The sequence below is a fragment of the Heterodontus francisci genome, chromosome 2 (genome assembly GCF_036365525.1).
Source record: "Heterodontus francisci isolate sHetFra1 chromosome 2, sHetFra1.hap1, whole genome shotgun sequence".
Lineage (NCBI taxonomy): Eukaryota > Metazoa > Chordata > Chondrichthyes > Heterodontiformes > Heterodontidae > Heterodontus > Heterodontus francisci.
In genome coordinates this window covers 134,201,670-134,228,044 of record NC_090372.1, presented here as the reverse complement: position 1 = coordinate 134,228,044, position 26,375 = coordinate 134,201,670, and the positions used below count along the sequence as shown (strand labels likewise).

The 26,375-nt window shown below is 44.3% G+C and overlaps 1 protein-coding gene across 6 annotated transcripts in view; it reads right to left on the bottom strand.

The window, feature by feature from the left end:
- LOC137347091 (polycystin-1-like protein 1) overlaps positions 1 to 26,375 on the bottom strand; it is a 433,612-nt gene that overhangs the window by 62,360 nt on the left and 344,877 nt on the right. For 5 of the 6 annotated variants that reach the window (XM_068011179.1, XM_068011185.1, XM_068011192.1 and 2 more), the window contains 8 exons: positions 24,856 to 25,029; positions 20,683 to 20,802; positions 19,487 to 19,562; positions 11,916 to 12,019; positions 8,586 to 8,781; positions 7,893 to 8,031; positions 7,703 to 7,787; positions 4,337 to 4,525 (listed from right to left, as the gene is read on the bottom strand). In XM_068011179.1, the coding sequence (XP_067867280.1) occupies positions 4,337 to 4,525; positions 7,703 to 7,787; positions 7,893 to 8,031; positions 8,586 to 8,781; positions 11,916 to 12,019; positions 19,487 to 19,562; positions 20,683 to 20,802; positions 24,856 to 25,029 (1,083 nt within the window). The remainder of the gene's footprint in view (positions 1 to 4,336; positions 4,526 to 7,702; positions 7,788 to 7,892; positions 8,032 to 8,585; positions 8,782 to 11,915; positions 12,020 to 19,486; positions 19,563 to 20,682; positions 20,803 to 24,855; positions 25,030 to 26,375) is intronic. The other variant, XM_068011196.1, reaches the window with a different exon arrangement.

Below are 26,375 nucleotides of genomic sequence, written 5' to 3'. Positions count from 1 at the left end.
AGGAAATATGGTTCTTGTGTGTCAGCTTACTGAAGGGCAAGGTCACAGATGAGTTCTGCTACAGGGGACTCAGATGGGGACTTCAATGGGTAGCATACAGGAGGACACTGATGAGGTTGCACACCAGGATGCTTGCTGCATTGGCAGGCCTGTCAGACAGTCTCCTGTCATTGTCAAGGAGCATGGAAGAGTCTGGCTCCAAAATGACACAGGGCACACAGAGCTTGGAGCCCAACCTCTCCAGCGTGGAAGTGGTGACCAACTCCATGGAAGTGCTTGCGGAACCGGACATGATGCAACGTCTGCTGGCCAATATCTCACCTTCCACTGCAGCACAGGTGGAAGACACCCAATGTCTCAGTGCTACAGTGGAAGCTAAGACTGTGATCATGAGATCCATGCTTGCTGCCATGCAGGCTCATATTGCTGCCATCATGGCTCAATGCTAAAGTCCATGCAGGTTCTTGCGACAGTACTGCAATTTGTCATCCGACTGTGTACGAGAATTGGTGAGGTGCCACCCCATGGGAATGGCAGTGGCACTGTGGAACACAAACCTGCTGCCCTTTTCAGGATGATGTCATTCCTGCTCTCCCGACAGTTCCCTTGCTGTTGCCTCTCAGCCAGCCAGCTCAGACTGCTGCTACCCATGCTAAGGTGGTACAGTCTGAAGCTGGGCTCTCAAGACCCAGAGCTGCTTCAGGTCATCCTGCAAGGCCATCTGCAGTCTCCCCCACTGAAAGTCAGCAGACTTGCACCAGCCATGCCGCAGCCACTGGAGTAGCACTGTGTAGCAGAACTGGACAGGCAAAAGCACAAGCAAGACAGGCACCAAGGGCATGCATAAGGGTGGATGGTTCAGTTCAGTTTGAATAAGTGGATGTGTTTTTGGCTAAAATGTTACGGCAAGGTTATTGTTGGTGGTTATTATTGCAGGGCCTTTTCCAAAGGGATGCTGTGATGGGGCATCCCAGATGGATGGAAAGTGGGGAATGGTGACGCCGTGGTGGTGAAGGGATATTCCCCTTAGGGAAGCGGAGACTGAGCAGCAGGGCTCAGACAGATCTTCCAGAGTGAAGGGGTCCTGGATGCATCCTCCCTGCGTCCTCCGCTTCCTCCTCCTCCTGAGGTGGCCTCCAGATGCCTGGTGGCAATGGCTGCACCCTAATGATGGTGATCAACCCTAATAAGCTGCCCCTCTCTACAGCCTCTAATCCATTTCTCAGTGGTGTTGTAGACCCGGAGGCAATACAACTACAGCCCCAATACCTCTTGCAGACTTGGGTGACTAAATTCTCTGCTCTCCCTGAGTTGATGCACCAGCTCACCAACAGACCTTCAGAAACAAACCACAGTACTTCCACAAACCCACACTATTGCCCTTCACAGCATGGGAAGTAGCCGACAGCACAGCCTGTTCTATTTTATGCCTTCAAGGCCTCCATAGCATTGGCATCAGGCAGTGCTACACAGTCCAAATTCATGGCTTAAGACTCTGCTAACAGTACACTGCAGACCTGTCTGACTGCAGTTAGCAACCACATCTGGATACAGACTGGTTTTCACCATTCTCAAATGAAGTAGGTAATAGCCAATAATTATTTCTGACTTCAAAGGGACATGTTGTCTCTGAAAAAGATATTGAAACTTTCCTGTTTTTCAATTGTGTGAATTTGCATCAAGATAAAGCATCATATCATTCACACAATGGCACCATGGTTAAATGTCATGTTTTGAAGTGCCTACGTATTCCTCGAACTCATAAACTTCTATTTACAACATTACCTTATATTTCTATAGCACCTTTAATATAATAAAACATCCCAAGGCGCATTACCGGAGCATTGAAGGCGGCACAGTGGCGCAGTGGTTAGCACCGCAGCTTCACAGCTCCAGCGACCCGGGTTCAATTCTGGGTACTGCCTGTGTGGAGTTTGCAAGTTCTCCCTGTGTCTGCGTGGGTTTCCTCCGGGTGCTCCGGTTTCCTCCCACATGCCAAAGACTTGCTGGTTGATAGGTAAATTGGCCATTAGCAATTGCCCCTAGTATAGGTAGGTGGTAGGGAAATATAGGGACAGGTGGGGGTGTGGTAGGAATATGGAATTAGTGTAGGGTTAGTATAAATGGGTGGTTGATGGTCGGCACACACTCGGTGGGCCGAAGGGCCTGTTTCAGTGCTGTATCTCTAAACTAAAAAAAAATTATAATGCAAAATTTGATACTGAGCCACATGAGATATTAGGGCAGATGTCTAAAACCTTGGTCAAAGAGCTATATTTTATGCAGCATCTTAAAGGAAGAAAAAGAGGGACAGAGGTTTAGGGAGGTAATTCCAGAGCTTAGGGTCTTAGCAATTGGAGGTATGACCAACAATGATGGAGCGATTAAAATCAGGGATGTTCAAGAGGCCAGAATTAGAGGAGTGCAGATATCTGAGGGTTGTAGGGCTGGAGGGGATTATAGAGATAAGGAGGGACAGGGCCATGGAAAGACTGCAAAACAAGGATGAGAATGTTAAAATAGAGGCATTGGTTAGCCGGGAGCCAATGTAGGTCAACAGGCACAGGGGTGATGGGTGAACAGGACTTGGTCCGAGTCAGGACTTGGGCAGCATATTTATGGAGGGTAAAACATGGGAGGCCAGTCAGGAGTGTGTTAGAATAGTCTAGTCTCAAGGGAACAAATGCATAGATGAACATTTCAGCAACAGATGAGCTGAGGCAGAGGAGGAATCGAGTGATATTACGGAGGCAGAAATAGATGGTCTTAGTGATGGTGTGGATATATGGTCAGAAGTTCATCTCAGGGTCAAATATGACACCAGTCTGGTTCAGCCTCAGTTATCAAGGAGAGGGGTGGAGTCAGTGGCTAGGAAACAGTTTGTTGCAGGGACCAAAGACAATGGTTTCCATCTTCCCAATATTTAATTGGAGGAAACTGCCACTCATCCAGTATTGGTGTTGCACAAGCAGTCTGACAGAGGAGAGGTCGAGAGAGGTGGTGATGAGGTAGAGCTGGGTGTCATCAGCATATATGTGGAAACTGGAGCTGTGTTTTTGTATAAGGTCACTGAGGGGCAATACATAGAGAAATAGGAAGGGACCAAGGATAGATACTTGGGGGACAACAGATGTAAGGGTGTGGGAGTGGGAAGAGAAGCAATTGCAGGTGATTCGCTGGCTACGATTACCAGATAAAAATGGAACCAGGCACACGTAGTCCCACCCAACTGGACAACACTGGAGAGACAGAGGAGAATGGTGTAGTCAACCATGTCCAAGACTGGAGGCAGGTTGAGAAGGACAAGAAGGATAGGTTAACTTTGGCACACTCACGTAGGATATCATTGGTGTCTTTGCTATGAGCCGTTTTGGTAACTGTGACGGATGGGGAATCTTATTGGAGGGATTCATACATGGAATTCAGGGAAAGTTGGGCATGGATTTGGAAGGTGACAACATGCTCAAGAACTTGAAGAGGAAAGGAGAATTGGAGAAGTGGTGGTAGTTTGCAAAGATGGAGGGTTCCATGTTTGTTTTTTGAGGAGAGGGATGAATATGGCAGATCTGAAAGAGAGGGGACAGTACCTGAAGAGAGGGAACCCTTAACAATATTAGCTAACATGGAAGCCATCAAAAGAAGTTGGATGGTCAGTAGTTTAGTTGGAATTGGGTCAAGGGAGCAGGAGCTGGTTCTCATAGAGAAGCAGCTCGGTTAATCAATCAGCCAAGGAAAACATTTAATCTTCAGAAAGGTATTCATAAAATTTTTTTGTAGGTGTACAAGTAGATGGAAAAGTCCCCAGACGCAATCTTAAATACAATACATAAATAAGATCTGCAAAGCTCGCCGGAGCAGAAAGGTGGAACTTAGTTAGCTGGAATAATTCCTGCATTTTGCACAAGGTTTGCTTAAATAATCAGTTATCTTTTAACTTCTCTGTTCCAGCACTCACAAAAAGGGTGTAATTACTGTTGCACTATGAAGCACCAAAATGTGGCACAATATGGATATTAGCAGCAACTAATTTTCTCCTTTTCTTGTGATGGTTTCATGGGAACAGCAGCCCTCTGCCACCTCATCCAAGTGCCCATTCTTCATGCATCAATCATGATGGTGAATGCTGATAGGCTATTTACTATGGAGGCCAAACCTGAACCGATCTTCACTTGACATTCACAATGCACCCTTTCCAGCGAGGGCCATTGCATAGTGATCAAGAGCCAATTCTCCAAATTGTGTTAAGTTTTTAAAACATACTGGTTTTGATTGTAATGAAGAATACATACAAATGAGTAAATTAGTATTTCTAGTGAGTAATGAAAATATTTCTTACCCTGTCAAGATCCATAGGGACATTGTATGGATTGTAATTGGTATCTATTGGACAGCTCTCAGAAAGAAAACCAGGTTCAGAATTCCATTGCTTGCAGGCTTCTGATGAAGAATTTGAATCAACAAGGCTGATGTAAATGTCATTGCAATCCTTGTTTTTCAGTGCGACCACAGCTGCTGTACAGAAAATCTGAAAAAGAATTTGAATAGTGAGGGAAATATTTCTAAAATGGTCACTTTCAATCTGCCACAAGAAGAACTGATTCTCAAAAGTATTTTGGCTTTTCAGACATATTGACGACCAAAGAGCATATGACGCTACTTTTCTGCCACTAGATACAACTAATAATCTTTAGAAATACAATTTTAAATGTGAAAACAATAGTTTATCTATTGTAGAGATTCATTACTGCATGCAGATAAAATAACTGAATAATGGGCACATCATTTGGGGGTTATCTTCATCACGGTTAAGTCTATTCAGTGTTCTCTTAATTCAAGGTTACTTATTCAAATCAATGCTCGACAATCTGGAAATGACACTAAGCCAGGAGGCACAGTAGGTTCTGTGGGTGTGAGCAGGAAGATACAAAAGGACGTAGATGAAGTAAGTGGAAAACAACTATGGCAGTGGTACTCAATGGATCTGAGAAAGAGAAATCAGAGAATTCATGATGAGAAACTAGGTGCTATGGAGCAGCAAAGAGATTTAGGTGACAGTGTACATAAATCACTAAAACCTAGTGCACAGGTACAAAGTAATCAAAAAGGCTAATGAAAAGTTGGCCTTTGTCTCAGAAGTTGGAATTCAAAAGTGAGGAAGTGATGCATCAGCTGTACAGTGCCTTGATCAGATCCCATCTGGAGTACAGATTTCAGTTTTTTTTTAATTTGTTCATGAGATGTGGATGTCGCTGGCTAGGCCAGCATTAATTGCCCATCCCTAATTGCTCGAGAAGGTGGTGGTGAGCTGTATTCTTGAACCGTTGGGGTGCAGGTACACCAACAGTGCTGTTAGGAAGGGAGTTTCAGGATTTTGACCCAGCCACAGTGAAGGAACAGCGATATTGTTCCAAGTCAGGATGGTGTGTGGCTTGGAGTGGAATTTGCAGGTGATGGTGTTGCCACGCATCTGCTGCCCTTGTCCTTCTAGGTGGTACTGGTTGTGGGCTTGGAAGGTGCTGTCTAAGGAGCCTTGGTGAATTGCTGCAGTGCATCTTGTAAATGGTACATACACACCTGCTGCCACTGTGCGTCGGTGGTGGAGGGAGTGCATGTTGAAGGTGGTGAATGGGGTGCCAATCAAGCGGGCTGCTTTGTCCTGGATGGTGCCGAGTTTCTTGAGTGTTGTTGGAGCTGCACCCATCCAGGTAAGTGAATATTCCGTCACACTCCTGATGTGTGCCTTGTAGATGGTAGATGGCTTTGGGGAGTCAGGAAGTGAGCTACTTGATGCAGAATTCCCAGCCTCTGACCTGCTCTTGTAGACAGAGTATTTATGTGGCTGGTCCAGTTCATTTTCTGGTTAATGGAGACCTCCAGGATCCTGATAGTGGGGGATTCAGCGATCATAATGCCATTGAACATCAAGGGGAGATGGTTAGGTTCTCTCTTGTTTGAGATGGTCATTACCTGGCGCAAACGTTACTTGCCACGTATCAGCCTGAGCCTGGATATTGTCCAGGTCTTGCTGCAGCTGGACACGGACTGCTTCGGTATCTGAGGAGTCACGAATGGTGTTGAACACTGTGCAATCATTAGCGAACATCCCCACTTCTGACCTTATGATAGAGGGAAGGCCATTGATGAAGCAGCTGAAGTTGTTTGGGCCTAGGAAACTACCTTGAGGAACTCCTGCATCAATGTCCTGGAACTGAGATGACTGGCCACCAACAAACACAACCATCTTCCTTTGCACTAGGTATGACTCCAACCATTGGAGATTTTTCTCCCTAACTCCCATTGACTCCAGTTTTGCTCGGGCTCGTTGATGCCATACTCGGTTAAATGCTGCCTTGATGTCAAAGGCAGTCACTCTCACCTCACCTCTGGAGTTGAGCTCTTTTGTCCACATTTGGACCAAGGTTGTCATGCGGTCAGGAGCTGAGTGGCCCTGGTGGAACTCAAACTGAACGTCAGCGAGCAGATTATTGCTGAGCAAGGCCACTTGATAGCACAGTTGATGATCCCTTCCATCACTTTGCTGATGATCGAGAGTAGACTGATGGGGCGGTAATTGGCTGGATTGGATCTGTCCTGCTTTTTGTGGACAGGACATACCTGGGCAATTTTCCACATTGCTGGGTAGATGCCAGTGTTGTAGCTGTACTGGAACAGTTTGGCTAGGGTTGCAGCTAGTTCTGGGCACCTAACCTCAGGAAAGATAAACTGGCCTTGGAGGGGTTACGTACACATGCATTAGGTTAATACTGGGCTTAAAGGGTTAAATTATGAGGCCAAGTCACATAAAATTGCCTTGTAACCCTTGCGTTCAGAAGGTTTAATTCAGAAGATCTAATTAAGGGGTTTAAAATGATAAAAGCTAATTCATGCGGTAGATACAGAGAAACAATTCCTTCTAGTGGAGGAATTCAGAACAAGGCGGCATAATTTTAAAATCAGAGCTCAGTGATTTAGGAGTGAAATCAAAAAGCACTTCTTTATACGACAAATAACAGAAATCCGAAGAAGATATGTTAAAAGATATTCGAAACGTTAACTCTGCTTCTCTTTCCACAGATGCTGCCAGACCTGCTGAGTGGTTCCAGCATTTCTTGTTTTTATTTCAGATTTCCAGCATCCGCAGTATTTTGCTTTTATTTATAACAGAAATCTGGAGCTCTCTCTCCCAAAAAGACTGGATGTTGAATCAGTTGAAAATTTCAAGACAAAGACTGATAGGTTTTTACTGAGTAAGGATATCAAGGAATATGGAATAAAGTCTTGTAAATAGAGTTGAGATACAGATCAGCTGTGATCTGAAAGAATGACCAATTCGGCTCGATGGTCAAATGGCATACTCTTGCTCCTATGGTTAAGGAAGGAAGTGGTAACTGTAGACCAAACAGAATGATCCTACCTTATGCGTGAAAGATAACTGGCTGAGCCATAATTTAAAAAAATTACACACTTTGCATTTTATGGTAGAATTATAGCAGGAATTCTCTCAAATAGCTTTGATTTGGACACTGGTAAAATCATTCTTGTGCTACTTTCTATTAGGAACTGAGATTAAAAAGCTAGAGCTGTTATGCTAATGAAATGCAGCAGCATCAATAGGCTGAGTAGGCTATATCTGTCCCTGTGTTTCTGTGGTCTTTCTTTGGAGCAGACTAAGTGGAACAGATCAAACCTCTGTGTTACTTACTGCAATAGGTTGGATGACAAAGATGCAGTACAGGAGGGAGAAGAACAGTGAATGTAACCACATTATAGATTTGGTTCGTCCAAACCTGCAATTAATAAGAGATTGCTGCATTATTTCATGAATTAAAAAAAAAAATCAAAAATCAGATAAAACATTTGGAAAGTGGCATCGAAACTGCAGTCCTTCTTACCGTAGTCCTAACAGACTTGTTATCAATATGCACAGCAAAGCAATTAAAAGGCAGATGGCCCATGCCAGATAATTGCACCAAGTTGGGAGAAAATGTTTGCCTCTATTCATCACTGGTTGTTCAAACAAACTGCTGTGTTCTAGAGATATTAAAAAAAGTTATTCAACAGATTATAATCAGAAGCATTTACTTTGTTTGGTTTCCTGATTATTGAAATACAGGATGGAAATTGATGTGGATCCTGGGCTGTTACTTGATGAGTTCTTACATGCCACGATACATTACAGGGAAGCACCAAGTTTGATATTTTCCAACGGGCAGGTAAAAGGAAATCAGAGAGTACAGGCTGCTGCCAATCATCGGGGAATACTAATTCAGGAATGTCTGGGAGCAATTCACTTTGGCCACAACTTTCATCAAGCAACTGCTGTGTGGTACAGGGAGACAATGAGAGCTGTAGAAAATATAGTAATATTTTTGAACTGTGAAAATGAAAGAAAAAACTATATACAGGAAACAAATGTTTATGAAAAAACTGCTAAATTAACAATAAAATGTCAATTACTACACGGTGACCATTACACAACTTACATGGACATCATTACTTGAATGCACTAACAACTGTAATATTAACTTATGGGTCTTTACTCCCGTCGAACACAGCCAGTTGTGGTTCCTTAATTTTTTTTCTACCTGAAGAATAATCTGATCGCAGGTCACTAGAGCTGTTTTTGGAATCCTTCAGTACTGGCTTGGCATTTTCCTGTGAACTGCAGTCCTCAAATCCACTTGAGCTGCCTTCAGACAAGCAATTTCCATCCTTCTTGTTGCTTGTTTCACTGTAGTGCTCTGAGTGAATACTGGGAGATTGAGACTCCAGTAAACCACGCTGAGGAAAGGCAAGCATATATCTTATAGGGAACCGACTTAACAATTTTCATCTTTATTTTCAGATTGCTATATGTCCTCACCATTCTCTACTTCTGTAGCCTCCTGCAGCCGTACAAGATCTCTTTTTTTTATTCATTCATGGGATGTGGGCATCGCTGGCTAGCCCAGCATTTATTGCCCATCGCTAATTGCCTTTGAGAAGATGGTGGTGAGCCACCTTCTTGAACCACAACAGTCCACCTACAGTGTTGTTAGGAAGGGAGTTCCAGGAATTTGACCCAGTGACAGTGAAGGAACAGCGATATAGTTCCAAGTCAGGATGGTGTGTGGCTTATGGGAAATTGCAGGTGGTGTTCCCACGCATCTGCTGCCCTTGTCCTTCTATGTGGTAGAGGTTGCGGGTTTGGATGGTGCTGTCGAAGGAGCCTTGGTGAGTTGCTGCAGTGCATCTTGTAGAGGAGACACACTGCTGCCACTGTGTGCCGGTGGTGGAGGGAGTGGATGTTGAAGGTAGTGGATGGAGTGCCAATCAAATGGGCTGCCTTGTCCTGGATGGTGTGGAGCTTCTTGACAGTTGTTGGAGCTGCACCCATCCAGGCAAGTGGAGAGTATTCCATCACAGTACTGGCTTGTGCCTTGTAGATGGTGGACAGGCTTTGGAGAGTCAGGAGGTGAGTTATTCGCCGCCGAAGTCCCAGCCTCTGACCTGTTCTTGTAGCCACCGTATTTATATGACTGGTCCAGTTCAATTTCTGCTCAATGGTAACCTCCAAGATGTTGACAGTGAGGGATTCAGCGATGGTAACATCAAGGGGAGATGGTTGGATTCTCTTTTGTTGGAGACAGTCATTGCCTGGCACTTGTTTGGTGTGAAGGTAACTTGCCACTTATCAATCCAAGCTTGAATGTTGTCCAAGTCTTGCTGTATCTGGACACGGACTGCTTCAGTATCCGAGGAGTCGCGAATGATGAACGTTGTGCAATCATTAGCGAACATTCCCACTTTCGACCTTATCTTTGAAGGAAGGTCATTGATGAAGCAGCTGAAGATGGTTGGGCCTAGGCCAATACCCTGAGGAACTCGTACAGTGATGTCCTGGGACTGAGATAATTGGCCTTCAACAACCACAACCATCTTTCTTTGTGCTAGGTATGACTCCAACCAGTGGAGAATTTTCCCCTTGACTCCCATTGACTAGAGTTTTGCTGGGGATCCTTGATGCCACACTCAGTCAAAAACTGCCTTGATGTCAAGGGCAGTCACTCTCACAGTCACAGCTCTTTTGTTCCTGTTTGGACCAAGGCTGTAATGAGGTCTGGAGCTGAGTGACCCTGGCGGAACCCAAACTGAATGTCAGTGAGCAGGTTATTGCTAAGGAAATGCCACTTGATAGCACTGTCGACGACCCCTTCCACCACTTTACTGATGATCAAGAGTAGACTGATGGGGCGGTACATGGCTGGGTTAGATTTGTCCTGCCTTTGTGTACAGGACATATCTGGGCAATTTTCTACATTGTCGGGTGGATGACAGTGTTTTGGCTTTTCTGGAACAGCTTGGCTAGAGATGCGACCTATTCTGGAGCACAAATCTTCAGTACTATTGCCTGAATGTTTTCAGGGTCCATAGCCTTTGCAGTATCCAGTGCCTTCAACCATTTCTTTATATCACGCGGAGTATATCGAATCGGCTGAAGACTGACATCTGTGATGCTGCGGGCCTCAAGAGGTGTCAAGATGAATCATCCACTCAGCTCTTGTGGCTGAAGATGGTTGCAAATGTTTCAGCCTTATTTTTTGCACTGATGTGCTGGGCTCCCCCTTCATTGAGGAAGGGAATATTTGTGGAGCCTCCTTCTCCTGTTAGTTGTTTAATTGTCCACCATCATTCACAACTGGATGTGGCAGGACTACAGAGCTTAGATCTGTTCCGTTGGTTGTGGGATCGCTTAGCTCTGTCTATTGCATGCTGCTTACGCTGTTTGGCACTCGTGTAGTTCTGTGTTGTAGCTTCACCGGGTTGACACATCATTTTTAGGTATGCCTGGTGCTGCCCCGGCATGCCCTCCTGCATTCTTTATTGAACCACGGTTGATCCCCCGGCTTGATGATAATGGTAGAGTGGGGGATATGCCAGGCCATGAGGTTACAGATTGTGGTTGAATACAATTCTGTTGTTGCTGATGGCCCACATCGCCTCATGAATGCCCAGTTTTGAGTTGCTAGATCTGTTCAAAATCTATGCATTTAGCATGGCGGCACTGCCACACAACACAATGGTGGGTATCCTCAATGTAAAGACGGGACTTCATCTGCACAAGGATTGTGCAGTGTTCACTCCTACCAATAATGTCATGGACAGATGTATCTGCGACAGGTAGATTAGTCAGGACAAGGTCAAGTAGGTATTTCCTTCTTGTTGGTTCACTCACCACTTGTTGCAGGCCCAGTCTCGCAGCTATGTCCTTTAGGACTCAGTCAGCTCAATCAGTGGTGGCGCTACTGAGCCACTCTTGGTGATGGACATTGAAGTCCCCCAACCAGAGTACATTCTGTGCCCTTGCTACCCTCGGTGCTCTTCAAATTGGTGTTCAATGTGGAGAAGCACTGATTCATCAGCTGAGGGGTGGTGGTCGGTGGTAATCAGCAGGAGGTTACCGTGCCCATGTTTGACCAGGTGTCATGAAATTTCATAGGGTCCGGAGTCTCCCAGGGCAACCCCCTCTGAAATGTATATCACACTGCCGCCACCTCTGGTGGTTCTGTCCTGTTGGTGGGACAGGACATACCCAGGGATAGTGATGGTGCTTTCTGGGACATTATCTGCACATCCTTGAATTTCAGCACCCTACCAGTGGCCGTCTAGGTGCTAAGCTCTGGAATTCCCTTCCTAATCTTCTCTGCCTTTCTTTCCTCCTTAAAACCTATTTCTTTGGTCAAGCTTTTGCTCACCTGGCTTAATATCTCTCTATGCAGCTGTGTGTCAAATGTTGTTTGATAAGGTGCACGTGAAGTGTCTTGAGGCGGGTGGGAGGGGTTTACTGCATTAATTGTACTGTACAAATGCAAATTGTTGTTGTTCCATTATCTTAAGCAAACCTAACTGATGTTTTTCTGTAACGTGATGCTTACCTCACATTTTTTCCTCCACACTTCTTGTGCCCACTGTTGCAGATTCTGCCAGGACAGGTAGGATTCAAATACACTGTCCGAAGCCAGCAGAGCATCCCGATGTGCTGAAGATTATAGGAACAGAAAATAACTTAAACTGTCCAAAATGACATTCTTCATTGTTAAATTGTAAATTTATATTTGCATATGTTGTGCAGTGTTGCATGTCATTCACTGTCCAGAACAGTACATGGCCAGAATTAAATGCCCCACCCACCACTCCCCCTCCTCGCAGGAGCAAGCCGTAGGTGGGAGTGGGCATTAAATTGAAAGGGAGGTGGGGGGTGCTGTTCCAGTCACCTTCCTGCCCCTGTTGCAATTTTACAAGCAACAGCGGAGGTGACAAATGACCCGCCTGCCCCAGGTCAATTAAGGCCCATAAGTGGTCAATTAATTGCCACTTAAGGGCTTCCGCCTGCCGCTGCTGGAATATTACCAGTGGCGGGCAGGTGGTCCAGTAGCTCAGAAGGTGGCCCAGTAAAACTTGGCAGCCTCCTTGCGGGTTGACAGTGGTCTCCTGATCGGGCACCCTGTGCCCGACGGAGGGACTCCCCATGACACAACTCAAGAATCTCCCCTCCCCCCACCCACACGGCCAGCCAATTGTCCCCGGCGAGGCCCCACACACTGACCTGCATTCCGGGGCCTCGTCCATGTTGCCCGCCATGGTTGGGTGGAGTCACAGCAGTGGCCACTGCTCCCAGTGGCACTGCAGGGATTGTGGCCGGCAACTCTTGGAGGTGGTGGTTCCTGTTTGAGAGGGGCGGATGTCCCACCTGAGACCAATTAAGGGTCTGGGCCATGTAAATCACAGTGTGGCTTCCAGGCCCGGTGAAGGTGGGCTCACCACTGACTTTTTCTGTCAGTGGGCGCGGCCTCTGGTCCGACGTAAAATCCACCCCATATTTCCCAGACTCAGTCTGAGTTATGCTCAGGTTCAGCTGCCAGAAGGTCAACAAGTGGAAAGAAGAGGGAAGTGACTCAGTCATCAATTTTTCTTTCTCCCTGAGTAGAGTCTCTGATTTACACCTTCCCAAACAGCAACATCAAGGTCAGGAACTTGAAAAGTATGGAACTGTGTGCAAAAACAACATTCTACTCTGTAGTGTTTTGAGAATTGCATTGTACATATTATTCACTTGAGGCTATCGTGCATACATGAGCCAGCAGAGGGAGCTAAAAAAGAAAGTGAAAGGAAAAAGAGAATAAAGAAGACTCCATTGTTTCAGCAGCATGCTGTCTCAGTATTTGCCTCATATTTCTTACTAAACTCAGTGAAACCTTGCTCGAGTCCTGAGAACATCACAATGGTGACGAGGTAAAAAGAAAAAGAATGGTGAAAAACTGGAAACTCTGCTTTCAGGTATGACATTTTTAAAGGTTTTTGTCTGCTTTTCTGAATAAAGTATTTTAAGTTGGAGACTGTGTTACAGTGACTTACAGGAAGCTTGCATAGTGTATATTTTACACCAATCTCTCCAAAATACCCATCCAATCAAAAAATAAGTATATAATCTCGGTTCATTGCAGAGAAGTTTCCTATGAAAGGAATGCAATCCCAGATCACACGTTATCATTGCGATGCTGATCAATATTGGTTTGTCCAAGCCCAATTCACCATTTTTTTATGTGCATTCAGGGCTATCATCTGTATCCCCACGTTCGCAAAAGTGGCTGTGACATTTCAAAGGCACGATGGCTGGTTTCGCAATCACAGTTGACCTTACTTCTCCATTATGGAGGTGAAGAATTAGAAGATATCTTTGAGATACTTATGCCTGAGCAAAATGACAATGACTCAGCAAAAAATGCGCTGACAACCTACTTTACATCCAAGAAAAATACCACACATGAAACTATTTTCTTCTGACGCACTAAGCAAGAAGCAAAAGAGACAACTGGCCAATATTGCATGTGATTGAGGCAACTAGCAACCAGATGTGACTTCGGTGATATTGAAAACGTCAAACAGGAAATCAAAAGATGAATAATTGAAAGCTGTCTCTTTAGTCAACTACGCCGAAAAGCACTCGAGAAAGACAGAAAGTTGTCAGAGATGCTGGAGTTAGCAAAATCACTATCAGTCTCAGAGTCCAGAGCGACTGAAGTTGAGGCTGCTAACAGTAACTATCACACTCCATGTTCAATTCCTGTGAATGCTGTTCATCACTCACGTGCCAGGAAACTACCTGCAAATCAACAACAGCCGTCTCACAAACAGAGCTGTGACTTATCCAAGGAATGTTTCCACTGTGGCAGTGCTTACCCACACAATGTCCTGCTACTGGTAAAAAGTTTTAATCCTGTTGAAAGCCCAACCACTTTGCTTGTGTTGGTCGCTCATCAGCAAAATCAACTATTAAGACTGATACCAACAAAAGGGTGCCAGATATGCGTGCCACAGCAAAAAGGTCAGAGAATGTAGATGACGTAGAGGCAGATGATCCTGAACATACAAGATGCTCTCACAGACATAGGAGCATCTGTCAATGTCATGGGAGACAAAGCATTCAACCATGTTCAGGATTGCCCCATTCTCTGTAAACCGGCGAATACAAAAATTTTCCCTTACAACAGTGATGAACCACTGAAAATTCTCAGAACTTTTGAAACACCAATCTCATTCAAAGACACTAGAAGGAATGCTGTATTCTTTGTCATATCTGGAGAATGTGCCATACTTATTAGTTTCCATACAGCATCAGATCTGCACATGATTGTAGTCAAATACGCGATTCCAACACATAATAAGAAAATCATTCTCAAACTGATCGCTGATCACTTCACTAGTATCGCCAAACTGAAAGGTGTTACATGTAAGCTGCATATAGACCCTAATATGTCCTCAGTCACGCATCAGTGGTGGCGAATACCATTTTGCATCAGGAAACAGAGAGAAGGAACTTCAACTCTACTTGACCTTGACATTACAGAGAAAGTTGGGGATGAGCCCTACCCCTTGGGTCTCACCCATACAAGTCATCAAGAAACCCAAGATTAGAATCTGCATTGATATGCAATCACCAAACCATGCCATACAAAGAGAAAGACACTTGACACCAACAATCCATTATATCATAGAGAAAGTGAATGGTGCTAAACATTTTGCTAAACTTGACCTCAGTGCAGGCTACCATCAAATTGAGCTTGCAGAAGAATCGAGATATCTTACTCTTATTCTCTACTCACATCAGCCTTTTCCAATACAAGAGGCTCAACTTTGGAGACAGCTCAGCAGCTGAGGCATTTCAGCACATGATTCAGTCTGCACTTTAAGGACTTGAATGCATGCTGAACATCAATGATAATATTCTCATCTATTGCTGCACCAAAAGGGAACTCGAGAGAAGCCTACATACATGCTTACAACATCTCAGAGAATGTAACCTCACCTTGAAGAAAGACAAGTGCTAGTGTAATGAAAGCAGAATTGAATTCTTCAGACATGTGTTCAGTGATGAAGGAGTATCACCTGATCCATGGAAAGGTGAAGCCATTGCAAACACTGCAGATCCTACAAATGTGCAGGAAATCCGGAGTCTGCTAGGACTACTCACATGCTGCAATCATTTCATCCCTGACCTCACTACGCTATCTGCCCCCCTACGCAATCTCACAAAATAGACCACCAAGTGGGAATGGACTAAATCACACAAATAGGCCATACACCAGATCAAACGACATTTGTCAACAAGTTGCACAAATGCCTATTTCAACCCTGAGAAAATCACCCAGCTCGTCATGGATGCAAGCTGTTAAGTGGATCGTTTGCTATGTGAATTGTGAAATAAGCTCACGACTCTATGATTGGTTATTACTTTAAACTCGCTTCCATATAAGAGACGAAAGTGTAAGATAGCCCATGTGATTGAGAGCGCTTCTCTCTCTGTGAATAACATTGCTTTATGAGCGTTAGTGATCTGCTTGCTATCGCAACAATTATCTTTCTGTACGAGAACTGCACCTAAGCCATCCATTGTTTCAGCAGCTGTTGTCTCAGTTTTTGCCTCATAAACTCGACTAGACCTTGCTCCAGTCTTGTGGGAGCTTGCTATGCACAAATTGGCTGCCGCATTTCCTACATTACAGCAGTGGCTTTTTACATTAAAAAGTTCTTAAAATGGTAAAAGCGCTTTGGGATATCCCGTGTCATGAAATGTGCGATATAAATGCAAGTCTTTCTTCCTTTTAAGTCATTGTTAACAACCTCTTTGCAAGTCACAGACCATCAGAAGTACAATTCTCAAAGAATCTACTGCAGCATATATCCAGTTCAATTAGCAATATCAAACATGTTCAAAGACATACAAAAGAAAACAAATTATTCTGGGCATTCAAGTGTTGAATTCTGATAATGAAAATTTTATAACCTTTATTGAGTAGATTATTAACAGTATGCTCAATCTATGAGGACCAGGTAACTCAGTTGGCTAGACGGCTAGCATGTGGCTCAGTACTACTGGCTGGCTCTTGTCCCCCAAAGCATCGGGTTCTGCGGCGGGGAGGGCCTGAAGATGGCTTTAGATGAGGCCCGCCATGGACCTTGACACCAGGAGTGCCTGGCCTGATATTCCCGCCAGTGGCGAGGCTCCGTGGCAGCCACTGGGCGACCAGACCTCAATTAAAATATTCAAATGAATAAAATTAAAGAATTAACATACACTTAGCTGCAATCTTGAGAGCCCGTCGCGATCTTTGGCGTGGCGGCCGGCACTCTCGTGCCTTCAAATCCCCATCTGGAGAAAGGCAACGCGACGCTGGTGGGGAGGGGTTGTAGGATGTAAGATTTTCAGTGTGGGGATGGGGGAAGGGGTCAAATACATGTAATGGGTCTAGGGGTTGGTGGATGATGGGAAGGGTTGAACTGCAAACATTGTGCAGTTTGGGGGAAGATCAGATGTAAACGTTAAGTGTTTTTGTGGGGGGGGGAAGGGAAAATAGTTAATGTAATCATTATTGGGTGCGTGGGAAAGGGGCATATGAAATCTATTCATTTAATTTTGGGGGATGTGTGTTTAAAAATTTAAATTATGTGGCAGGGCTGGCTGCCCGTTAAAAATCATAGAATTATAGAATGTTTATGCACAAAAAGAGGCCACTTGGCCCATCGTGTCTGTGCCAGCCAAAAAACGATCCACCTATTCTACTCCCACCTTCCAGCATTTGGAGTTAAGGGTCTCTGCCTCAACTACCCTTTCAGACCATCACCACTTTCTGGGTGAAAAGGTTTTTCCTCATCTCCCTTCTAATTTTTCTACCAATTGCTTTAAATCTATGCCCCCTCGTCACTGACCCGTCACCTCCACTTTATCCAGGCCCCTCAAAATTTTGTACATTTCAATCAGATCTCCCCTCAGCCTTCTCTGTTCCAAGGAGAACAACCCTAGCCTATCCAATCTTTCCTCATAGCTGCATTTTTCCAGTCCTGGCAACATCCTCGTAAACCCTCTCTGTATCCTCTCTCGTGCAATTACATCCTTTCTGTAATGAGGTGACCAAAACTGCACACAGTACTCAAGTTGTGGCCTAACCAATGAGTTATAAAGTTCCAGCATAACCTCCCTGCTCTTATATTCTATACCTCGACTAATAAAGGAAAGTATTCCATTGTCTTCTTAACCACTTTATCAACCTGTCCTGCTACCTTCAGGGATCTGTGGACATTCACTTCAAGGTCCCTCACTTCATCTACACTTCTCAGTATTTTCCCATTAATCGTGTATTCCTTTGCCTTGTTTAACCTCCCCAAATGCATCACTTCATCTTCTCCAAGTTGAATTTCATTTGCCACTTTTCTGCCCATCTAACCAGACCATCAATATCTTCCTGCAGCCTACAGCTATCCTCTTTGCTAACTACCACATGCCCAATCTTTGTGTCATCCGCAAACTTCTTGATCATACCCCCTACATTTACGTCCAAATTGTTAATATATACCAAAAAAAGCAGGGACCCAGTATTGAGCCACTGGAAACAGCCCTCCAGTCACTAAAACAGCCGTCAACAATTACCCTTTGTTTCCTGCCACTGAGCCAATCTTGTATCCACCTTGCTGCATTTCCCTGGATCCCATGGGATTTTATTTTTTTAACCAGTCTGCCGTGTGGGACCTTGTCAAAAGCCTTGCTAAAATCCATGTAGACCACATCAATTGCACGACCCTCATCTATCTTCCTTGTTACTTCTTCAAAAAATTCGATCAAGTTGGTCAAACAAGATCGTCCCTTAACAAATCCATGCTGACTATCCTTGATTAACCTGTGCTTTCAATCTCTCAGAATAGATTCCGAAAATTTGCCCACTACTGAGGTTAGACTGTCTGGCCTGTAATTATTTAGTCTATCCTTTGGTCCATTTTTAAACAGAGGTAAACGTTAGCAGTTGTCATGCAGGATGCCTCTGATTCGCCCTATTTCAGCATCAAGGTTGCGTGGTGTGCAAATGGCTCAGGCCCTATTTACGAGGTTGCCGATAAGGCCAATCTTATAGCACATCTCAAATATTAATACATTCTATAATTTCACAGTATTAGGACAGTGCTGTCACAAAGTTTGTTAGAGTTCCCAAATAATGCTGTGTTTTAAGCAGTGCGAAAAATTTTGAAGTTAAAATGCAATGTGCAGCAGCCATTTTAACTCATGTTAGTGAGTTTCTGATTGTGGATTGTAAAAATGGTGCCAGTGCCTGTGCACAGTCAGCTGACGCCATGGCCGGGGCCGAACAGCAAACCCCCCACCCCGCCAACAAGATTGGGGGGGTGGGCCACCCCAGCTATTTAAATGAGCCGCCACGCTTGAGATTGCGGCAGCTCTTTAACGTGTGGCCTGCACATTTTTTCAGCTCGCCGCTGAGATCGGTGGTGGGCTCTTAAAATAAAGCTCAACATCAACATCAACAGCACGGGTTCAATTCCTGTTCGGGTATGAGAAAGGCAAAGGGAAACCATCTCATATACCCTCTTCCCTAGTCATGCTCATCTCTCCTGGGTGGAGAAAAACAGCAAAGCACCACCACAGCACGGCACTCAATCTAGATCATTTCCTTTGATATTACTTGAATTTTGCTAGAACAGACTAACCAGACACAATTCCAGCAGCTTGAATAACTTTGAATTGGAAAATCCTGAGCTCGTCCTCAAGCCTCCTCAGCCACCATGATGCAGCATGCCTGTTGAAACCTTATCAATTTTGGCCATGTGCGAGTCTGGAGTAAGATGGGGGTGGAGGGGATGGTGCAGATTGAAGTGATCAGGATGGGGTCAAGGCAGGGCTGACAGTGGCCCACAATTGTTCTGTGGAGCCTGGAGGAGTGCTGCTGCTTGTTCAGACTCCACAAAATACAAAAATTAGCAACGTTCTTGGGCCTTTGATCCACAGCCTCCAAAGGTCCCTTTGAGACTTTTACATTTAGATTCCATTATGTTTCCAACTGAAAAGGTCTTCTCACAGTTTTCCTTTTATATTCATTTTGGGAAAACTATCATAATTTCTTTGTTTACAGTTATAACTACATTAAAACTGCTTCTATATTACCTTCAACAGAATATACATTGGATTCTCTTGTAGTCATATATCGTTCTTCAACAGAAGCTTCCCTCAGCAATTTTACCTAATATAAATAAAATATATAAAACTGTAAATCATACATTTGCTGAGAGTTTCTGCTATTTTGCGATAGTTTTACCAGCATAATTCACTAGAAATCATCCATAACAGCATCAAAGATTGCAGTATTTTAAGCGCAAGTTACATCAAGCCTAAGGAAATAGAGTTTCCACAATCTTTAAAATGAGTTTAAAAAACACTGCGCTGGAAGACAGCCCCACCCATAAAACTGCCCATGACCCCAGATGAAAATAATGAACAAGGCAAGTTTCTGCCGACTGCGTCCATTTACAACTGTTTAAGGAGGTTCTCCAAATCATGGTCTTTCTCTTAGACACATTTAAATTATTTTTTGCAAAATATTTAATTCATAGAGAGATACAGCACTGAAACAGGCCCTTCGGCCCAACGGGTCCACGTTGACCATCAACCACCCATTTATACTAATCCTACATTAATCTCATTTTTTTTCCTTCTCACATCCCCACAATTCTCCTACCACCTACCTACACTTGGGGCAATTTTTACAATGGCCAATTTACTAATTGGCCATCAACCCACAAGTCTTTTACATGTGGGAGAAAACCAGAGCACCCGGAGGAAACCCACACGGTCACAGGGAGAACTTGCAAACTCCGCACATGCAGTACCTAGAATCAAACCTGGGTCACTGCAGCTGTGAGGCTGAGGTGCTAACCACTACGCCACTGAGCCACCTGTTCAATATAGTTTTTTAAAAACTCTTTTCAGGCCATTTAAAATCAGGATAATCACAAGTAAACGCTCACTAAAAATGCTTATTTTTTGTGATAACGTCATTTTCAGCTACGTTAATAGCATGCTTAAGAGTTGCCACTCGTAAATACATCAATAAATATTTTCTAATGCAAGGGAGCCCGATTGTGCAGGGTCATGAAAGATTTGACATTTGTGGTTATGCAAATGAGCTTTTGTGGAAATTCGAACTATGACTTCACTTCTGAAAATCAGCACAATTACATGCACATTTTGAGCCCAAAGTGAAAACTCTACCCCATTATAAAGTATTAACGGAATTTGTTGAAATGTATTTTAATGTAGGAAAAAATACTAATTAAAAAGGATGCTGCAATGTCTGATCTCACCTTGCTAAACCTGAATAGCAATGACACCAACAATACAACTGGTAGAACTACTACAGTTGCAATCAAGCCCGTAACCAGGGAGGCAGTGGAGACGTCAATGAGACCTAGTTCAGCAGTATACTAGGGAAAAAAATAAAGAAATTAACACAATAAGAAATATTAATGAGACAAAATGAAGTAACTTTTGTGTAATAAAGTGATGGAAAAAGTTGGGCCCTTGAAGGACCCATTTGGATGGTAGTTATTGGATATTTTTCAGACTAGTAGGAAGTGTGGGGGTGTTCCCCAATGGTTATTTTTTGATCCATTACTCTTTTCAATTTTTATAAATGACCCAGACTCAGGGGTGGGCAACAGCATTATAAAGTTTGCAGATGATTTGAACATAGCAATGTATGAGCAATGTACCCTCATGATGAGGGTAGCTATGAGCTTCAGGATGACATAGGCAGGATGGTGAAATGCTTAGGATCATGACATATGGATTTCAATATGGGGAAGTATGAAGTGCTGCACTTTGGGAGGATTAATATGGAAAGTCAGCATGTTCTAAATAGCACAATTTTGAAAAGTATAAATGAGAAGAGACCTTGGTGTCCATATACATAAGTTCTTAAAGGTGGCTGAACAAGTTAGTAAGGTGGCTAAAAAGCATATGGGTTACTTGGATTTATAAGTAGAGGCAGAGAACATAAAAGCAAAGAGATCATGCCAGAACTTTATAAGTCACTGGACTGGGGACACTTCTAGGCACCACAGTTAAGTAAAGATGTAGAGACTCTAGAAAGGGTCCAGAGGAGGTTTATCAGGATGTTGCCAGAGATGAGGGACTTCAGTTATGAGAAAAGGTTGAAAAGGTTAGGATTGTTCTCTTGGAATTTTTTGAGAAGTATTTCAGATCCCTTCCCAATAGCACTGTGGATGTACCTACCACCCCAAGGACTGCAGCGGTTCAAGAAGGCAGCTCACCACCACCTTCCCAAGGGCATTTAGGGATGGGCAATAAATGCTGGCCAAGCCAGCGACACCCACATCCCATGAACGAAAAAAAAGATCCTTGCAGATCAAAAGTAAAAAGTTAGTCTTAAGTCTAAAGACAGAGAGAGGGAGAGAGGCAGAAAGAGTCAGGCTATACAATTTTGTGGATGGTGAGGCAAGACCACCAAGCAAAAATAATGATGTGCATTATACTTTAGTGCAGTAGTTGCAACAATTTACTATTTTCAAATTACCCAGAGATAATTGAGCTTAATAAGTGCTGTAAAATATATAGCATGTCACCACTATTATTTATTATTCTCTAATTAATTAATAAATTTCGTCGGGATGTAAAAAGCAAGTCGCATGTTGGGTAAAATGTTATTCAGGTTCCTTCGGAGACATGGAAGAGAATGGCAGTAAGCTGAAGTTAACGTGAAGAGGACTCTGTTTATCTCTTGTTTGTACTAAAAATTTATCTCGATATTTGGCCATGAAAGCATTCTCTCAAATTTGGGAAGTATGGATACACTCAAGGAGAGTCTCAGCCCAAACAAATAACTGGAATAAAATGGAGCAAGAACTACAACGGTGTAATAATTAATTTCTTAAACATAAGCAGTACTTCCAAATTCCAAGATACAAGAATCAATAAGTTTTCATGTAAGGCTGTTTTGCAGTAACAAAGTCCTTTTCAATTTCAGTGTCATACTATGTAAAAACAAAATGCCTTTTACAAGCACATTTTGAGCCCAAAGTGAAATCTCTACCCCATTATAAAGTATTATAAAAGGCAAATTAGGGATTCAAATCCTGGAATGGACATCCAAAGAGATTTCATTGCTATTTGCCTTTAGACTATGTACAATAAAGGATAAAATTAGAAAATTAAAAATATTATATTTTTCTAATTTTATCCTTTATTGTACATAGTCTAAAGGCAAATAGCAATTATTTTATATTTTATTATAATTTTATTATATTTTATTATAATATTATATTTTTAATTATTTTCTTTTTACTTGCTCAGTTACAGCACCTGAACTACGTCAGGGAAACAAAAAATTTTGATTTTTAAATCCCCAAATGGCAGTTCAAAGTTTTACAATCTTGTCTCGATACACAGTGGTTCATCCAATCCATTATTTATTAATGTTGGATTTTGTAAAGATATTTCAAGGGGTTGAAACAGCATCACTCAACATCAGGACAGGCAACAGAAAACCCTCACTTGGGAAAGGGAGCAGGAAGTAGGATAAGCAGCAGGAGATATTCAGGTAACAAGTGAGAAGGACTGCAGCAAGCACTCATGGTCAGCAGCAGACGCTAAAGGATGGATTTTACGTTGGGCGGACGGGAGCTGGCTACCGACGTAAAAGTCGGTGGCGAACCCGCTTCTGCCTAGCCTGGGGATCCATCGTGCATTTTACAGGACCCCAGGCTTTAATTGTTCTGAGGCGGGTCATCCACCCACTTGAGGGAAGAAGTCCCGCCTCATTGAGCTGCTGGCCAATCAGAGGGCCGGCAGCTCTGAGTCCCAGCAGCGCACCGGGAGCGGTGGCCACTGCTGGGACTGCGACCAAGCCAAGGACATGGAGCCAGGAGTCCAGGTAAGTTTGGGTTGCCTTGCTGGGAGTAATCGGTCGGGCCCTGGCTAGGCAAGGGTGGTCGTTTGGGGGGAAGTGGGAGGGGCATCTTGGGTCCTGGGGGTGGTTGGGGAAGCGGGGATGGCCCTCAGTTGGGCAGCCCATGCCTGATTGTCAGGGCCCACCCCCGGGCCGCTGAGAGGCTGCCAGCTTTTTCCGGGCGGCATTTCCCAGCTCCAGGACGCCCGCTTGCCAGGCGTAAAATCTGCGTGGAGGTGGGTGAAGGCCCTTAAGTGGCCGTTAATTGGCAACTTAAGGGCTTTGATTGGCCTGGGGTGGGCAGCCCGTTTCATGCCTGCCCCCCTGCCCTACGTAAAGTGGGGCGGAGGCGGAAGTGGGTCGGGAAGGCCTCCCAGAGCCTGCTGCTCCATTTTACACCACACCACCACCACCCCGCCACCATACGGCTCATTGGAGTGGCGGAAAATTCCGGCCTAAGGATCAGGAAAGGAATGGAAAACCAGGACACAAAGAAAATGCAAGTGAAAAGAAAACAACTGCAAGGGCAGCATATCTGAAATAAAAACAGAAAACATTGGAAATGGACAGTAAGTTCACCAACATCTGAAAAAAAGGCCAGATTAATATTTTGGATAGACTCTTCATTGGACAGAATTTAATATAGCACTTATCTGAAGATTCTGACCTAGTATTTAGAAATTCAAAAATTCCCAAAAGTATAGCCAACATTACAATATTTAATATCGAACTCCATGGGCTGAATTTTATGAGTGTGCCGCAAATGGCGGCGGCGCGCTCTGATGTTGACAGCATGCCCGTGTTCTTCGGATGCTGCTGGAGGGGGAGGAACGACTCCCCCGATGACGCAGAGGGGGCGGCTGCACCATCCTCGGCAACAGCGCCCGGTGCCACACCGTGTAGGCACCATTTTAAAAGTGCTTGAAGCCCTTAGAAAACATTTGAATTTTTAAAGCAACAGCATTTTACATTGGCCTTAAAAAATTAAATGAAAGCTGCAAACCTTTTCCCACACCCCACAATGTTTTTTTTAATTGGCCCATATGCCGAACATCAACTTTATTCCCACCCCGAACTTCCCCCCCCCCCAATCTCGTCACATTTGACCTTCAATCCCTTCCCACCATCCCCACAGCCAATAAAAAATGTTTTCCCCGCTTCCCCACCGTCCCCCCCCTCACCCCCAACCCTGTTAATTTCACTCCTCTCCCCTCCCCACCAGTGTCTGCGGGCCCGGTGGCCAGTGCCTTTAATATTGGATGGCCACTGGGACCAGGTTGGTTTATTTATCTCTTGTTTTAATTCATTTTAATATTTAAATGAAGGCCCAGCTGCCAAGCGGCGAGGGGGATGGGGGTGGTGCCGCACCGAGGCCTCGCCGCAGGTAAAATGCGGTGGGTCCTTCTTGGCGTCGGAGGCCGAGGAGGGCCTCTCCCGCCAGAATTTTATGGGCCCCCCCTCCCGACGTCGAGGGGCTGGTAAAATTCAGCTCCATTATTTGACTGGAGTGCACGAAGTATGTGTATCTTTGAAAGTAAAATGAGTTTTAAAGTTATGTAAAATTTTTCACCTCCTCATCCTTCAGGTTAGTTAGCACGGCATTCAAACACATATAACCCAACAGGAGGCAAAGGCAGACACTGAGGCGCTGAGTATGAGTAAAAGAACTATAGGATGGGCGACTGTAGACCGATCCCCAAAGGTGAAAGTCTTCCAAGTACTCAGTTAGCTTGCTATATAGAAGCTGTTAAAAGACAAAATGTTTAATTAAATAAAAACATCAAATGTTTTAATAAAATGCATTTCATAATCATAAGTGTGGCACATAAAAACAGAAAATGCTGGAAATACTCAGCAGGTCAGGCAGCATCCGTGGATAAAGAAACAGAGTTAACAAGTCAATGACCTTTCATCAAAACTGAAAAATAGTTAGAGATGTAACAAATTTTAACATATACAGAGGCAGGGAAAGGGTAGAGGGAGAAATTAACAAAAGGGATTGTCTGTGATAAATGGTAAAGCAGGAGAGATGAAATGACAAAAGGGTGCGGTAATTGTATTTTTCCCTGCCTCTGTACTTGCTTAAAACCTGTTACATCTCTAACATTTTCTAGTTCTGACGAAAGGTCATTGATGTGAAACGTTAACTCTGTTTCTGTCTCCACAGATGCTGTCAGACCTGCTGAGAATTCCCAGCATTTTCTGTTTTGATTTCAGATTTCCAGCCTCTGCATCCGTATTTTGCGTAAATCTGGAATAGAATGCCATGATGTTTATGCTGCAGAGTTTTATTTTTAAACATTTAACTCTTTTGAAAAAACCACATGACACTAGGGGCTGCATTTAATTGGCCCCCCTAGGAATGGGAATGGAGGTGTGGGGAGGGGGGGGGGGGTGCATAAATTTGCGTTGGAAGGCAGAGGGCGGAGTACCCAATGCTTTCCAATTTAGCCTGGGGCGGGGAAGGCCAAGAATGACCTTCCCACCCCAGGCCAATTGAAGTTCTTATGTGGCCAATTAATGGCCACTTAAGGGCTACGTCCCGCATCCACCTCAATTTAATTGAAGGAGGAGGCGCCTGCCGCCACAGGGAGACGTCCTTCCTTTGGGGGCAATCCAAGGCTCTGGAGCGTCCCTGGCAGCGATCGCCATTCCCCCAGGAAGACAGCCACCCATCCTCACCAACCCCAATCCCACCCCCACCTGCCTAAATGGCCCCAGCGACCCTGAACCCACTTACCTGTCCCGGGGTTCTTCCTCTTTTCGTACTGCAGGGCCTCCAGCAGTACCAACAGTGGTCACTGCTCCCAGTGGCACAGCCGGAACTGTAGAGCTGCCAGCCTTCCAATTGGCTGGCAACTCTGGAAGCAGGAACACGTCCCTTAAAGGTTCAGCGTCTCCGACAGCAAGCAGTTTCTTACCTGCCCGCCATGGAATAGCACTGAGGCTCTCCCTTCAACCTACCGGCCCACCACTGGGACCCCTGTCGCCAGAACAAAACTCAGCCCTATACGTCAAAGAAACGTATTTTTAAAAAATTCTCATGAAAACATGAATGTGGAGTAGGATTACTTTAACTTTTTTAAAAAG